Source organism: Pseudorca crassidens, chromosome 15 (genome assembly GCF_039906515.1).
Source record: "Pseudorca crassidens isolate mPseCra1 chromosome 15, mPseCra1.hap1, whole genome shotgun sequence".
NCBI lineage: Eukaryota > Metazoa > Chordata > Mammalia > Artiodactyla > Delphinidae > Pseudorca > Pseudorca crassidens.
In genome coordinates, this window is record NC_090310.1 from 42,639,557 (window position 1) to 42,656,848 (window position 17,292).

At 40.9% G+C, this 17,292-nt stretch overlaps 1 protein-coding gene across 2 annotated transcripts in view; it reads left to right on the forward strand.

Annotated features, from left to right (window-relative positions):
* The window catches only part of XRN2 (5'-3' exoribonuclease 2), an 80,098-nt gene that overhangs the window by 5,506 nt on the left and 57,300 nt on the right, over positions 1 to 17,292 (forward strand). For both annotated transcript variants that reach the window (XM_067707377.1, XM_067707378.1), the window contains exons 2-6: positions 12,328 to 12,455; positions 12,538 to 12,649; positions 14,540 to 14,651; positions 16,156 to 16,214; positions 16,291 to 16,380. In XM_067707377.1, the coding sequence (XP_067563478.1) occupies positions 12,328 to 12,455; positions 12,538 to 12,649; positions 14,540 to 14,651; positions 16,156 to 16,214; positions 16,291 to 16,380 (501 nt within the window). The remainder of the gene's footprint in view (positions 1 to 12,327; positions 12,456 to 12,537; positions 12,650 to 14,539; positions 14,652 to 16,155; positions 16,215 to 16,290; positions 16,381 to 17,292) is intronic.

The following is a 17,292-nucleotide window of genomic DNA, read 5'->3' on the forward strand; positions in this document are numbered from 1 at the left end:
TTTTGGATTTGTCTGTTTCTTCTTTCAGCTTTGTTGATTTTTGCTCCTTGCATTTTAAAACTCTTTTATTAGTGCATAAATGCTTAAGATTGTTAGGTCATCTTGATGAATGTGTTTCTTATTTTTTGAAGATTTGATACTTTTCTTTTTTAAAAAATTTATTTATTTTTGGCTGCATTGGGTCTTCGTTGCTGTGCGCGGGCTTTCTTCAGTTGCGGCGAGTGGGGGCTACTCTTCATTGCAGTGTGCAGGCTTCTCATCGTGGTGGCTTCTCGTTGTGGAGCACGTGCTCTAGGCGCGTGGGCTTCAGTAGTTGTGACATGCGGGCTGAACAGCTGTGGCATGCAGGCTCAGTAGTTGTGGCTCGTGGGCTTAGTTGCTCTGCAGCATTTGGGATCCTCCCAGACGAGTGGTCGAACCCGTGTCCCCTGCATTGGCAGGCGGATTCCTAACCATTGCGCCACCAGGGAAATACCTGAATGTGCTCCTTTATCATTATAAAATGACCTTTATCCTTGGTAATATTCTTTGCTCTGAAATCTGTTTTGTCCAGTATTAATATAACCAGATCTTTTGACTAGTGTTAACATGGTCTATTCCCCTACTTTCTATCTTATGAATTTGTCTATTCTAGGAGCTAATATAAGTGGAATTATATAATATTTGTCATTTCTTGTCTGGTTTATTTCACTTTTTCATTTCGTAGTGTTTTCAAGATTCATCCATGTTTAGCATGTATCAATTTCTTTCTTTCTCTTTTTTTTCGGATTTTGGAAACCTTTTAATTGAAGTATATATACACAAATACATATATGCATGTATAGTCACTTAAATGTTTAAACTCTTCATATATTGAAGTTATATAACTGTGTATAGCTTGTTAATTTTCACAAAATAAAAATGTATGACTTGCATCCAGATTATGAAACAGAATATTATCATAGTATTCATACCCCAGAAGTTCCCCTTTGCTCCCTTCTAGACAGTGGCCACCCCACAATCCTGTCTTCTGATAGCAAAGAGTAGTTTTGGTAATGCTTATCTTGTTAAAAATGGTACCGTAACCTCTACTTTCTCTTGTATCTGTGTTTATGAGATTTCATGTTTCTTTGATTTATCTAAGTTTGTTTCGTTACTATGTAGTATTTCACTGTGGAGCCCATTGTATGAAAATGCAATTAATTTTATTGGAAAACAGTTTGGGAGCATCTGTAAAACCTGAAGATACATATATTCTATAACTGTTAATTTTTAAGTCTGTATAATGATATCCCGACACGAGTTATTTTTACCTTTTGACTATTGTGAATAATGCTGCTGTGAACATTGGTGCACAGGTATTTGTACAATAGATCAATACTTTGGGTATATACCTATGAGTGGTCCCTGCTTTTGATTCTTTTGGGTATATATACCTATGAGTGGAATTGCTGGGTCTTATGGTAATTCCATGTTTACCTTTTTGAGGAATTGCCAAACTGTTTTCCCAATCTCTGCCTTGTAAATCGGGCATTTAGAACACTTACATTTAATATGATTATTGATATGGTTAGATTTAAATTTGTAATCTTACTATCTGTTTGCTGTCTGTCTCATCTGTGCTTTGTTTCCATTTTACAATTGTTCTCCTTTTTTATGATTCCATTTTATTTCTTCTTGGCTTTTTAACTACTCTTAATTCATTCAACCATCAGTTTCTTTACCTTGTGTTCTTGGCTTATACAGTCCTCCACTCATTAGCTTTCTGGTCTTGGGAAAATGACTTAAACTCTCCTAAACGATGAAGAACTGGAGTTTCTTGCATTTCACCACCCTGTTCCTACAGTCTCTATGCTCTGGTCGTCTCTGTATGAGAGCTGAAATAGGGCAGAACGTTGCCTTGTTTAACATCAGTTGGGAATGTGTGTGTCAGTGGACTCAAATTTTTCATACTTCTTGTGTCTGTGAATGACCTTGAGAGTGCAAAAATTGATTTGGGGGGTTACAAAAAATTTTAGTGAGCGGGTGAATTAGCAAATATGGAATTTGTGAATAAAGAAGATCAGCTGTATATGTGCCACATAAGGTGGTTGTGTGGATTAAGTCGGTTAATCCAAGTTAAGTGCATGAAACAGTGCCTTGCACTGATATTTCAGAATTTTATTTGGTAAGTTAATTTTTGGTAGTTTATATGTCCAAGTAAAAGTGGGGATATTTTCATGTCTAACTCTTGGTAACGTTACGTAATACAGAATTGTGCTGTTTGCATGTAGTGAAATCTAGGTTTCCCACCTTGCTTTTTTTCTTTCTTGGTCAGACTTGCCAGAGGTTTGTCAATTTTGTTGATCTTCTTTGGTTTCATGGATTTTAAAGAATTGTTCTTTTTATTCTCTGTCATTAAATTTTTCTCTAATACTTGTTGTTTTCTTCTTTCTGCTTGCTTTGGGTTTAGTTTGCTCTTCTAGTGTCTTAAAGTGGAAGGTTAGGTTTTTTTTTCTTTTTTTTAAAATCTTAAACGATATGTGAAAAGATTTACGGGTATATAGGGCTCTTAATTTCATAAAATAATAATTCAAGTCATATCAATACATGTTAAAAAGAAGCTTCTAATTTTCCAAATATTTTGATACAAAAAAATTTTAAACAAATATTTTATAGACCTTTTGTGAGAAGAATATAAGGATAGTTACAAGAAACATGCTGTTCAAGTGATCTTATTCAGTTCACTTGGCCTTCTTCAAATCAGTTATAATCAACATGATTCCAGTGAAGGTTACGTTGTTGATTTGAGATCTTTCTTATTATAGACACTTACAGCTATAAATTTCCCTCTGAACACTGCTTTTGGGTTCTACACTGTAGGTTTTCATATGTTGTGTCTTCATTTTTATTCGACTCAAATTATTTTCTGATTCGCTTTTGATACCTTCTTCAATTTATTGGTTATTCATTAGTGTGTTGTTAAATTTCCACGTTTATGAATTTGCCAACTTTTCTCCCATTATTGAGTTCATTACTTTGTTGTGGTTGAAGAACATACTTGGCATCACTTTTATGCTTTCATTGAGGTTTGTTTTATGGCCCAGCGATTGGTCTTTCCCAGAGAATGTTCCATATGCAGTTGAGAATGTATATTCTGTTGAGTGGAGTGTTCTGTAAAAGTCTGTTAGGTCTGGTTGGTTTATAGTGTTGTTGCAGTTATCTGTTTCCTTGTTGATCTTCTGTTCAATTCTGTCCATTTTTGAAAGTGGAGTATTGAAGTCTCCCAACTATTATTGTTCAATTGTCTGTTTCTTTCATTTTTGTCATTTATTAAAAGTTGCATGTATTTTGATGCTGTTACTAAGTGCATGTGTTTCTAGTTGTTATGTCTTCTTGATGGATTGACCTTTTTTATCATTATCAAATGTCATTATTTCCAGTAAGTCTTTTTTAAAGTCTAGGTATTTTGTCTGATACTAGTACAGCCACTCCAGTTTTCTTGTGGTTGTTGTTTGAGTCTCTTTCCCCATCCATTTACTTTCACTCTGTATCTTTGAATCTCAAGTGTGTCTCCTGTAGACAGCGTATAATTGGATATTTTTTTAAATCCAGTCTGACAACTTTTGTCTTTTGATTGGATTGTTTAATCCATTCACATTTAATGTTATTGATATCACTGAATTTACATTTGCCCTTTTACTTTCTGTTTTCTATATGTATTTTTAATGTAGCGTTTAGATTTCATTAGTGATCTTTTTAAAAAATATATCTTAAGGGCTTACTATACACATCTTAATCAGCTTTAGATTTTTTTTTTTTTGTCTTTTGGCTGCACCACGCTTACAGATCTTAGTTCCCTGACCAGGGATTGAACCCAGGCCCCTGGCAGAGAAAGCCCAGAGTTAGCTTTAGATTTATACTAGCTGAATTCCAGTAATATATAGAACCTTTACTGCTGTATGGCTTGATTACCATTTTCCTTTTGTTTTTAATTTTATTTTTGGCTGCGTTGGGTCTTTAGTTACAGCATGCAGGATCTTTTGTTGCGGCGTGCGGGCTTCTCTCTAGTTGTGGCACATGGGCTCTGTAGTTTGTGGCACACGGGGCTCTCTAGTTGAAGCACGAGGGCTCAGTAGTCGTGGCATGCGGTCTTAGTTGCCCCGCAGCATGTGGGATCTTAGGTCTCCAACCAGGGTTTTGAACCCACGTCCCCTGCATTGCAGGATGGATTCTTTACCACTGGACCACCAGGGAAGTCCCCCCATTTTCCTTTTTTTACATGGTATTGTCATTATATGTATTATATCTGTTAATGTTACAAACCCTACAGTGCATTGCTATAATTATTACTTTACCATCTGTGGTTACTTCCATAGCATATTGCTATTTTGCTTCTACCCACCTCTTTTTGGGCTGTTACTAGGAAATATATTACATTTATATTAAAGTGTGTGTTGTAAGCCATAGTATTTTACAAAATATCATTTCATCCAACTGTTTTTTTGCAATAGCAGTTAAGAAAAGAAAGGATTAAAAAAAATGTATTATATTATCTTTAGTGGGGTCACTTAACTTTCAGCCTGAAGAACTTCCTTTAGTATTTCTTGTAAGTCCAGTCAGCTAGCAACAAATGCAATTTTTGTTTATCTGGCAAAGTCTTTATTTCACCTTCTTTTTATTTTTTTGCGGTACGTGGGCCTCTCACTGTTGTGGCCTCTCCCATTGCGGAGCACAGGCTCCGGACGCGCAGGCTCAGCGGCCATGGCTCACGGGCCCAGCCGCTCTGCGGCATGTGCGATCTTCCCAGACCGGGGCACGAACCTGTGTCCCCTGCATCGGCAGGCGGACTCTCAACCACTGCACCGCCAGGGAAGCCATCACCTTCATTTTTGAACAGTGGCCTTCCCGGATATATGATTCTTGGTTAACATTTTTTTTTTTTTCTGTTTCGGCCCTTTATATATGTAATCCCACTGCTTTCTGGCCTCCATTATTTCTTCTTTTTTTTTTTTAATTTCCTGTGGAGATTTTATTGAAATCATATCAAATTTATAGATTACTTGAGGGAAGGCTGACAATTTTGCAATACAGTTTAAGGGGCTACTCTTTGTTGTGGTGCACGGGCTTCTTATTGTGGTGGCTTCTCTTGTTGCAGAGCATGGGCTCTAGGTGCGTGGGCTTCAGTAGTTGCAGTGCGTGGGCTCAGTAGTTGTGCACAGGCTCTAGAGCGCAGGCTCAGCAGATGTGGCACACGGGCTTAGTTGCTCCGTAGCATGTGGGAATCTTCCCGGACCAAGGCTTGAACACGTGTCCCCTGCGTTGGAAGGCGGATTTTTTTTTTTTTTTTTGTGGTACACGGGCCCCTCTCACTGCTGTGGTCTCTCCCGTTGCAGAGCACACGCTCCGTTCACGCAGGCTCAGTGGCCATGGCTCACAGGCCCAGCCGTTCCGCGGCATGTGGGATCCTCCCCGACCGGGGCACGAACCCACGTCCCCTGCATCGGCAGGCGGACTCTCAACCACTGTGCCACCAGGGAAGCCCTGGCAGGCGGATTCTTAACTGCTGCACCACCAGGGAAGTCCCTGGCCTCCATTATTTCTGCTAGAAGCCAGCTGTTAAATTTATTGGGGTTCCCTTGTAAGTGACTCGTCATTTTTCCTATTGGTTCTTTGAAGGTTTTCTCCTTGTCTTATACCTTCATCATTTTAACTCTGATGTATCTGTCTGTGGGTCTCATTGTGCTTATCTTACTTGGAGTTGTTAGAGCTGCCTGCACGTGTAGGTTATTGTTTTTCAATACATTTGGGAACTTTTTTGTTATTATTTCCTTGAATATTTTTTCTGCTCCTTGCTCCCCTTTCCTTCCAGTACTCCAGTTGTATGTTCATGTATTTATTTCTGTCTCATATTTCTCTCAGGCTCTGTTCGTTTTTCTTCATCCTTTTTTCTCTCTACTCCTCAGCTTGCATAATCTATTAATCTAAGTTTAAGAATTCTTTTTTTTTTTTTTTTTTTCCGCTGCACGCAGGCTTTCTCTAGTTGTGGTGAGTGGGGGCTACTCTTCGTTCCGCTGCACAGGCTTTTCGTTGTGGTGGCTTCTCTTGCTGCGGAGCACAGGCTCTAGGCGCAAGGGCTTCAGTAGTTGCAGCACGCAGGCTCAGTGGTTGTGGCACGTGGGCTTAGTTGCTCCACAGCATGTGGAATCTTCCCAGACCAGGGATCAAACCCATGTCCCCTGCATTGGCAGGCGGATTCTTAACCATTCAGCCATCAGGGAAGTTCCAAGGATTCTTTTTTTATTTTTTGGTGTTTTTTTTTTTGGCTGTGTTGAGTCTTTGTTGCTGCACGCGGGCTTTATCTAGTTGTGGCGAGCGGGGGCTACTCTTCTCTGCTGTGTGCAGGCTTCTCACTGAGGTGGCTTCTCACGTTGTGGAGCACGGGCTCTAGGTGCATGGGCTTCAGTAGTTGTGGCACACGGGCTCAGTAGTTGTGGCTCGCGGGCTTTAGAGTGTAGGCTTCAGTAGTTGTGGTGCACGGGCTTAGTTGCTCCACAGCATGTGGGATCTTCTGGGACCAGGGCTCGAACCCGTGTCTCCTGCATTGGCAGGCAGATCTTAAGCACTGCGCCACCTGGGAAGTCCCAAGACTTCTTTCTTTTGCCAGTTCAAATCTGTTGTTGAGCCCCTGTAGTGAATTTTTGATCTCAGTTATTGTATTTTTCAACTCCAGAGTATCCATTTGTTTGTTTTTTATAATTCTTGTTTTTGTTACTATCTCTATTTGATAAAAGTTGTCATCATACCTTTCTTTAATTCTTTAACCATATGTCTCTTGAATTCTATGAACATATTTATAATAGCTGCTTTAAACTCTATTCTGTTAAATCTGACATCTGGACACTATCACAGGTAGTTTCTTTTGCCTGACTTTTTTCCAGCATGTGGGTCATACTTCTCTGTTTTTCTGCATGCCTGGAATTTTTTTTTTTTCCTGCGCACAGGATATTTTAGGTGCTGGTCCCCCCAAGCCCTTCCCAGATGTGTTATTGTTATTTATGTTGCTACTGGCTGGATTATTTTAAGGAGGTGAGTTTCTTTCTCAATGTGTTGTTGTGCCTCTAATATTGATCCTCAGGGAGGTGCAGTTTTGATGTGCCCACAGTCACCCTGCGATGACAGTGGCACACATAGGGCTGTCTCCTACTCTCACCCACTTAACTGCTGCGTGTGATCACCCAGCAGTTAAATTCCATGGATTTTTGTCCATTGCGCCATTGTTTTCAACAGCGCTCAGGGAATAAATTCCTCTACAGACTAATGCAGTGAAATTGTGGCACCTTCCAAGGATTAGCTTCTGAGATTAATGTTTGGTATCTGTTCTAACCCCAGAAGGGTTCCTCCCAGCTGTCTTATTCCCCAGTTCTCTCCTGCAGACCACCTGGTCTGTGGTCTAGGCTGTATCTTCATTAGATCCCTGATTCTCTACTCAGTTCTTTTCACCACACCTTATGCCGTTCTTGAGAATGAATGCCCTTGGGTGTAAACTTCTCCATGCTCTGTTGCAAATGAAGTCATTTCTGAATTTTCAAAGCTTTTCTTGACTAGATTGCTGTTTGCTCCTTGGACTGTTTCCAAAGGCTTTAAATGTTTTGGTTTTTTAAAAGGTTTTCTCTAGTTCAGCTGGGGAGCAGGTAGGCAGAAGTCCTCATGCAGTCATGCTGGTAGCCGAGCTCTCCAATATGATCTCTGTCTTGGAGAGTGAAGATCAGATTCACACATCTTGCATATTATGTGTCCCCCATAGTTCTGGCTGTAGTCCTTGACACACATTATAGGTATTCAATAAGTTTATGCTGAATCTAGTGAAATTGCAATTAATCAGTCTGACATACCGCTTAAGATACCAGCTCTGAATTCAGATGACTGGGTTCAATCCTGGTCTCTGAACTTGGCAGAAGTGTGACTTTGGAAAGCCACTTACCCCCTCTAAGCATTTGTGTTCTCATCTGTAAGTGGGATACTCTGTACCTCACAGGGTTGTTGTGAGGAGAGAGGGAAATAATCCATGAGTAAAAGCGCTTAGAACAGTATCTGTCCCATTTTAAGTGTTCTGTAAACGTTAGTGATCATTAGTAGTCCTTGTTGACTAACACTGCATAAAAATGGAGAGCTGATATACATGCAACTTGAAAAAACACTAATCACTAAAAATACTAAGTTTTTTTTGTTTGACAGCTACATCAAAATTTATGGCCCGAATTTTTAATGCAAATACTGTAATCTAAAATTTTCAGTAGCCTTTTGACCCTTTCTCCCCAAAATGTCACCTGTGTTTTGCAGTTCATTTTTGGAGTTCTGAGCTGCTTTAAGGGAAGTCGAAAACCAAGTTCTACAGTATGTTATCTACTATCCAACAGTGGGAGCTCTCGTTACAGTGGAACCTCAGGCATGAGTCCTGATATTCCTAGTGCTGCTGTTAAATATTGTGCAGACTTACACAGAAATGCATTTAGTTAGGTATTACTGATAGTAGTGGTTTCCGCCTTACATTTGAAGAGCCAGAAAGCCGTATAAGGTTGACTGGAACAGTAGGTTGATGTGAAGCTCATTCTGGGGGTTTACTTCAAAACCTGTGGAGTGTATTTTTATACAGATTCACTGTTTGTGTATGTGTACCATCCTTACTTCTTCAAATACCTTCTTTATTTTGATTCCTTGGCATATTTGTGCACAACCAGGGTAATTTCTCAACTGCTTGTTTGGGATACATATATCCCTTCCTCTTTCCATGCAGTGGGCTTCCTGCAGGGCAGAACTGCCTTGACGGCCAGCCTTTGGGTGGGTGTGCTCCCTGCCCCTGCGGGGAACTGCTGCTCAGCCAGGGTACTGACTGCCCTTCCTTCGCAAGCACTCGTGTTTTATGGGAATAACTGTCTCAAGTTGACTGGTCCACATGGGGCCTGAGAGGGCCAGGGGAGAGGAGAGTGCAGGGCTTGACCCACTGGGCTGTTCCTGCTGCTGCTGCGGGATCATCCAGATGCTGTCCTGTGAGCCCCCTCTGGGCCCAGAGCCCTCTTGTGTTCTCCCACTTCTGCATGTTTGAGGCTGTGTGTTCCATCTGATCAGATCTACTAGTTTTCCACATTTTGGGCATCCCCTGTGATTTATCAGTCACAGACGGATCTCCTTTTGGTTTTTCAGCACAGTTACGCAATTGTGGTTATTTGTTTGTTTTTAGTCTTTTTTTTAAAAAAATTATTTATTTATTTGGTTGTGCTGGGTCTCAGTTGCAGCACGTGGGGTCTTTGTTGCCGCGTGCGGGATCTTTAGTTGCGGCAAACGGGCTCTTAGTTGTAGGATGCAGTTATTTCCCTGACCAGGGATCGAACCCAGGCCCCCTGCATTGGGAGCGTGGAGTCTTAATCACTGGACCACCAGGGAAGTCCCTGTTTTTAGTCTTTTATGTGGTCTGGGGATAGAAAGGGAAGGCTGCAATGTGTGCTCAGTTTATCATCTGGAAAACCCGAAAGATAATGAAAAGCTATTTGAAATGAATTGGTTTTAGGGTTCAGAGTAGCTCTCCTTTTAGCTACTCTTTGATTGATTAAGAATCTCTCTTGAACCTAGCAGGAGATAACTGGCATTGTATTTAATGGCAAGGCTCTTGAAGAGTGAATACCTTTGTTGAGTATCAGAATCTTCCCTTGAAGAAAGAAACTCTAAATTTATATAATTAATGTGTTGAAGATATCCTCAGAACTCTGGAGAGAAAAATATGTTCCATTTTCTTATTGGGAATGCTTGTAGCTCTTTTCTCAAAATTAGGACCCACCTATACCTCCTTCCCCAGGCTATACTTTCTAGGTAGTGGAAGTGGAAATTCTCATGCAGCTGCATTCAGCATTCATTGAAGAGCTGCTATATAGCAAACCAGTGGTTTCCTGTTTTTGTAAAGTTTTATTGGAATGCAACCATACTCATTCATGTCCATCTTGTTTAGGGCTGCTTTTACTTTATAAAGGCAGATATGAGTCATTGCAACTGAGATCATTCAGTCAACAAGTCTAAAATACATACCGTCTGGCTTCTTGGAGAGCATAAAGAAAGTGGGTTTGGATTCTCCTGAGTGTGGTGTCTGCTTGGCTCAGGAGAAAGGAAAATGTGGACTTTGAATGTAGAGGTGAGGTGGAGAGGCACAGAGCCTCCTGCCTTCATTGAGCTTGTTTTTGTTTTGGACTCATCAGATTATCTTGTTTGATAGACCTCCTAAATTGACCTCCTGCTTTCCTCCCCACTTATCCCATTCACTGCTTCTGATCAAGCCCCTCTTTCCTGATTTACAGGGTGTCTGCACAGATCACTGATAGCTTCTTCCCTGTTTTGATATCCGTTTCTCCCCATTATACATACAAACTGAAGCCCAGTCTCATTCCTTCCCTCTCTCGAAGATCACCACTTGTCCTGAAATTGGTGTTCATCATTCCCCTGCTCTTTCCTGTGCTTTCATTGCATCCGTATTCATCCCTGAACAATGCCTAATACTGTTTTGTGTATTTTATAACTTCCTGTAAGTGGTATACTGTGTTTTTTCTTCTTCACCTTGCTTTTTTGACTTAAGATATTTATGACCTTCCAGCCCTATTTCTTTGAATCTTACTTTTGTCTGGCGTTCCGGTGTATGGATGTACTACAGTTCATCAGTCCTTTCTACAGGCTCTTTTTTTTCCTAGTTAAGTTGACCTTTTGTTTTTATTTCTTTTTTAAATAGCTTTATTGAGATATACCATAAAAATCACCTGTTAAAACTATACAGTTCAGTGGTTTTTAGTATATATGCAGTGGTACAGCAATCACTGTTATCTAATTTAGAACATTTTCGTCATTCCCCAAAGAAATGTTGTAACCGTTTTTAGTCACTTCCTATTTCCCTCACCCTTTCCCCAACCGCAGATTGAAGGTAGTCTATTTCTGTCTAAAGATTTGTCTGCTCTGGATCTTGTAAATGGGATCTTTTGTGGTCTTTTGTAACTGGCTTTTACTTAGCAGAAGGTTTTTTTTTTTTTTTTTTTTTTTTTTTTTTTTTTTGCGGTACGCGGGCCTCTCCCGTTGTGGAGCACAGGCTCCGGACGCGCAGGCCCAGCGGCCATGGCTCACGGGCCCAGCCGCTCCGTGGCATGTGGGATCCTCCCGGACCGGGGCACAAACCTGTGTCCCCTGCATCGGCAGGCGGACTCTCAACCACTGCCCCACCAGGGAAGCCCTAGCAGAATGTTTTTGAGGTTCATCCATGACGTAGCATGTGCCTGATGGGCTTTTAAGTTGTTCACAATTTTTTATTATTACAAATGATACTTTTTATGTTATTTTTTAAGTGACTTTGCTATTAGTAAGAGTAAAAACCAGTCTTATTGTTATCATTTGCTGAAGCTCTGGTAGAAAAAGAGAAAGATAATGCTTACCACAGAAATACAACTGAGTGCCTCCAGGAGTGAGTATGGCGTGGTCCTTGCCTTTGGAAGAACTCACAGTGTAGCTGGGGGTTAGAATGACAAACTAATTATAAGACCATAAAAGTGCTACAAGTGAATAAGCAAAATTGGGAGGAAATGCAAGCGGAGCAGTTAATTTTTTGAGGGATGTGTACAAAGTGTTATAAAGTGAATGGCATTTGATGTGAGTCTAGACCTTGAAAAATTAATAAGGTTTCCGGAAGTGGGTGTTGGTTGGGCGGAAGAAGGAGGAGCAGAGGTGTTGAGAGATGGAAGGGCGTCTTCCAGGAACTGGGGAGATCTGGCGGCCTGAGCAGTGTTTGGCAGGACAGGGTGGGTAAGGGCTGGACTCATTGGTCTGCACCTGCTGTGGTATCATTGGAAAAATTAGGGAAGATGAAGACACAGCCACATTTGTATTTAAGAAAGAAAACTGACAGCATAGAGTGTGGGCTGGAGACAGTAGAGTCTGGAGGTGGGGCAGCCCATATGAAGCCTATTCCAATCTCTTGGTGAGAGGTGATGCCTGATGTTGGTAGTGGGAATGAGAGGAGATGGTGTGGAGAGGCGTTTTTCAGGTTAAATTGACAGGACTTACTGGTAACGGGCGATAAGGGAGAGAATTCTAAGATGACTCCCATGGTCTCTGTCTTGGACAGCTGAGTGATTTGGGAATTTGGTAACTATCCCCCACGTAGTCAAGAGTAACTTGTTGCGATGGAATCTTTAAGGACTAAAATAGCCTATCTTATAATTTAAAGATTACTAAAAGTATTTTATTTCCAATTCAGAAATGAAGCAGGTTCATACTGAGCCTATGATGTGTCAGTTTCAGACTTGAAAGTTCAAACTACTATTAATTATCACTTCCTTATAGCCAAAAGAATGCAGTGGTGTAAAGATCCCTGTGGATGCCAGTAAACCTAATCCAAATGATGTGGAGTTTGATAATCTGTATTTGGATATGAATGGAATCATCCATCCCTGTACTCATCCTGAAGACAAGTACGTAACCCATTTTTGTTACTGATGTCACAAATTACAGAGGAGTACTATTTGATATTACATCGTTTGCTTGTCATTGTAGACCAGCACCGAAAAACGAGGATGAAATGATGGTTGCAATCTTTGAGTACATTGACAGGCTTTTCAATATTGTAAGACCAAGACGGCTTCTGTACATGGCAATAGACGGAGTGGTAAGTGCTAAATCCCCCATTTTTGTTTTTGCTGTGTTCCCAGTGTCTAGAATGAAAGTAAGCTAAATCGTGAAAAATGTTGACTATAGTGAATTTGAGAAAGAAAGCCTCATCTTTCAGTTATTCATTCAAATGTATTTTGTGTATGTGCCTGTTTTGTGCCGCATTCCGTGAGGGGCTGGGGATGTCAGTGACTGCCCTTGCTTTGAAGGGCTCACCACTTAAGGGACAGAGGCAGAGGTAGACGTGCAAGGTTAGTTACCCAGGGCCTTCCTCAGGCCTTAGACGGCACTTGCGGGGCCTTGAAGGAGGGGGAGTCAGTGCTACAAGGGAATGAGGAAATAGGAGGGGGCGTTTGTCCCATTTTTTGAAGAGTTAAGAATAATTGGAGATTGGGAGGGCAGGGGCAGAGGAGGGAGGTGGATGTGACAGATGTGGGGAAGGAGGACCTTCCAGATGTCTCAGATGTGCCAGGTCACACACTTTCTGTGTCTCTGGCCACACTGACATGCTGGGGCAACTGCAGGTGTTTAGATTGGAAAGAGAAGTAGAGAGAGGGGCTTAAGAAGGCCTTTCTTGTCACACTCAGTTTGGCTTTTATCCTATAGGCAGTGAGTAGTCATCACAATAACTTCGGAGGGGACTAGCTTATAATAATACCAAGTGGTTTCAGTTATAAATGACCAGCAAACTGTATATCAGGGTTCAAGGAAAATTAGGGTAAATCATAACCCTAAATTTATTTAGCCATATGCACATCGATTCCCTTTCTTTTAGATTTAATAATTTTGGTGGCTAATGAAATAATTTTGAAAATCTGGAAAACTTGGGTCCAAGAAGCTTAACTTTTCTGTGAGATACTATTTACTCAAAGAAAAATCTTAGCTACCTGAAAACTTAGGTTGCAGTTAAAGTGTAGTGAGGAATAAAGGGAACAGGAATATGTCCTATTTGGAGCAGATTGCAGTTCACATTAGCTAAGTTTCTTGAAGAAGCTCTTTCACTGTACTCTGTTGTGCGCTTCTGCTGAATCAGGTCTAAGTTATATGCACATTCGTATGTGTATGTACACACTCTTCTCTATAACTCATGTTTTGTTAAAATATAAATGTAGATCATAGAACCTAAAAGAGTTAGATTAGGTGGTCTCCTTTTACAGGAAAGGGAACTGTTTAAAGAGGATATGAAATAACTTATTTCATGTAGGCAGGATATTTGAGGGTCCCTTCCAGCCCCAAACCCAGTTCAGTAACTGCAAAACCTTGCAGTTCACTTCACTTCATTCAGGCTTACCCAGTGATTGTAAGTTACATTTGGTTCGAGTGATTTAAGAGTACTTTTGATTAAAACCTTGCTCCTTTTCTACCTGCTGTGCCTTATTATAGACACAGAGTGATAATTATGAACCTTATTGTGGGAAATACAAAAAGGCTTTTAAGGTCTTGTGAATCCCATTTGGAGACCATCCTTCCTTTTAGTCGTGGACAAAGGGAAGGTCTTCCTGATCCTGGTTCTGTAGAAACCACTCACTTGCTGTGTGCTGAGTCTTTTGAGTAAAGTGAGTTTTCCGTCTGGAGTGCCTGAAAGCGTCGTAACCCAGTGGAACTGGCCTTGGGGCATGGACCCTGCAGTATTAAGTGCTGTGGCCTCATAGGATGTTTGTCTTTTTGACATGTCCCTCACTCACCTAAGTTCAGCGTTCAAGGTTCTTGGTCCAAATATAAGCTCCCAGGATCTACTGTCTGTCATGAAAGGATTGTTTGGACATATTGCTTAACTTTTCCATTTTAGCATACTATTTTTGTAAGACTAACTGATTCAAAATAATGTACAGATTTACTTACGAATGTTTGGAACAGTATTATGTCACTATGAAATACCTGTTTTCAGGCGCCACGCGCTAAAATGAACCAGCAGCGTTCAAGGAGGTTCCGAGCATCCAAAGAAGGAATGGAAGCAGCAGTAGAGAAGCAGCGGGTCAAGGAAGAAATACTGGCAAAAGGTAAAGAACATGCACCTTGAGGTTGGACTTATCAGATGTATGCAGACGGGGGTGTAGGGGTGGAGACTTCTCCTTACAAATAGGTACGGTTTTAATTTAATCAGGACCCCAGGATAGCCAAGGGAAATTGACGTTCACTGTTGAGGAAAAGTAGTTAATAGAATCATTTATTCCATTAATAAGCCTGTTCATTTCCAAACTCTATAGTAAACGGGAAACTTGGGAATAAAAGGAGGGAATTCTGGTAGGGAGAGCAAATTGTCCACTTTAGTCAGGGCGAGTGTAGCCCTTCAGCTCACTTTATAGATCTGTAAACTAGAAACACATGAAGAGTGCTTCTTCCTTCCTTTTTCTCTGGGGGCTGCTAGGAAGCTACAGTTGTGTAAGCATTTTCCTCAAGTCAGTCTTGGTGGCATGCTTGCTGCTTCTCCCTAGAACTCAGGTCTGGATGAGGAGGCCTGGGATGATGGGACCATGCACACTCTCACTTTGGGTTGAGGCAGCAGGCACCGACGTAGTGAGGTGCCCAGGCCTCCCTCAGTTCAGGGAGGGGGTTGTGGGGTGGAATGTGGTCATCTTGGCAGTTCCTCAAAGCCCTGATGGGTCCAGAGGTGGGAGTTGGCTGAGTGTCATAGAGGAGGACGACCAGGGCCCTGACGCCCCGGGACCGCTTCTTCCAAGGTGCCTGTGGGTGTGGTGCAGTGCAGGGCGGTGCTGGCAGGGTGGCTTGTTTGGTGTTTTGTTCCATGAGGCAAAATGACAGACCAGGAAAGCCACGATTGTTGGTTCAGGATGTTGCATTTGGCAAGTGGAAAAAGAGACATAGTGTAGTTGGCTGAGGCTTATAATTATACTGCCTTTAATGTTATTTTAATTTGCTGGAAGTGTGCAAGTATGTGAGTGTTTTAGCTGCAGCTTGTAATTAATACTCTAAAACCTGTTTATATTTATAACAGGCTGTCTTTGCTTTTAGAGATGTCTTCTTTCTTGAAGATGTTATAAAATATATTTGTGTCTTGAGAAAAAGCTAATCAGTGATATAGAGGAAAAAATAGGATTTCTAAATCCCTCTAGGTGATATAAAGCTGTGATAAATTCAGTATTTTAACTTTGTTTTTCTAAGGCCCCTTCATCTTAAGAACTGTTAGTAGGATCAGAGCCCCTAACCTGTGTGTGTGTGTGTGTGTGTGTGTGTGTGTGTGTGTGTGTGTGTGTGTGTGTGTTCTGCCAGGGGCATTAGGAAGAATGTCATAATTTTTGTATTTTTATGTAACAATATAGTATCTTTTGTGTACCATGTATTGTTTGACAGTCATGTTAAAGCTTACTTTAAATTTGAGGAGAGGAATCTTATTTTCTTCGGAAAGGGGGATCATTGCTCCTCAGGTGACAATACTTCTCCCTCTTTTGTATTTCAACTTATTGTTTTTGTTGTTCTGGCCTAATATCGAATAGTTACCTCACTGTTTATGGGGAGAACAAAGCATTGCCCCTTTTTCTCTAGGTGGCTTTCTTCCTCCAGAAGAAATAAAGGAAAGATTTGACAGCAACTGCATTACACCAGTAAGTAGTCTCATACTTTGCTAGTTATTGCTAACTCTTAAATGATAGGTTAATTTATTTCCTTCTATCATTTTAGGGAACTGAGTTCATGGACAATCTTGCTAAATGCCTTCGCTATTACATAGCTGATCGTTTAAATAATGACCCAGGGTGGAAAAATTTGACAGTAAGTTTCATATTTTCGTACTTCAAAAAGATTAGGGTGGGGCTTCCCTGGTGGCGCAGTGGTTGAGAGTCCGCCTGCCGATGCAGGGGACACGGGTTCGTGCCCTGGTCCGGGAAGATCCCACATGCCGCGGAGCGGCTGGGCCTGTGAGCCATGACCGCTGAGCCTGCGGCGTCCAGAGCCTGTGCTCCGCAACGGGAGAGGCCACAACAGTGAGAGGCCCGTGTACTGCAAAAAAAAAAAAAGATTAGGGTGACGATTTGAGGCTGTGCTTTGATACGACTGATATTATTTGTCCTTTTCCCCCCATAAAATACTGGTTGGCTGTTAGAGGAAGGAGAAGCTTCCAGGGTTATTAGAAATGGGGTGCCTTGTATGGTCCAGTTAGAGACAGCTGATTTTCTCTTAGTGCCAATTTTGTACTCTTACCATCACTGCGAAGCCATAAGGTGGGACTCATGATTTAAAATACATATATATGAAAGTCATTTCTGTTATTAGAAATCAAAATACAGCAAGATTAAAGTCATGGGACTGCCTCTAAAGAAAATTCTCCTGAGAATTTAAGCAAAACTTTTATATAATAGAAATTATAATAAGCTTGTTTCCCTATTAATTAGATATGGTACATTATATTTAATGGATATCTCTTACTGATTACTCTCAGGGCTTATATCGTTCGATGCTGTATACTTGAGTAGCAGTGAGAAGAGTATAAACTTGTGAACTGAATCTGTTTTTCTAATGGCTAAGTTTGACACAAACATTTCATTTTTTTCTATTCCAAGTAGTAAGTTAACCAATGAAATAATTTTGATGTTTAACACATGCACACCTAATTAAGAAAAATTTCTAATTAATAACACTGTCTTAATAGAATTATCCCAGTTTATTTTAAGACATTCAGTTCTG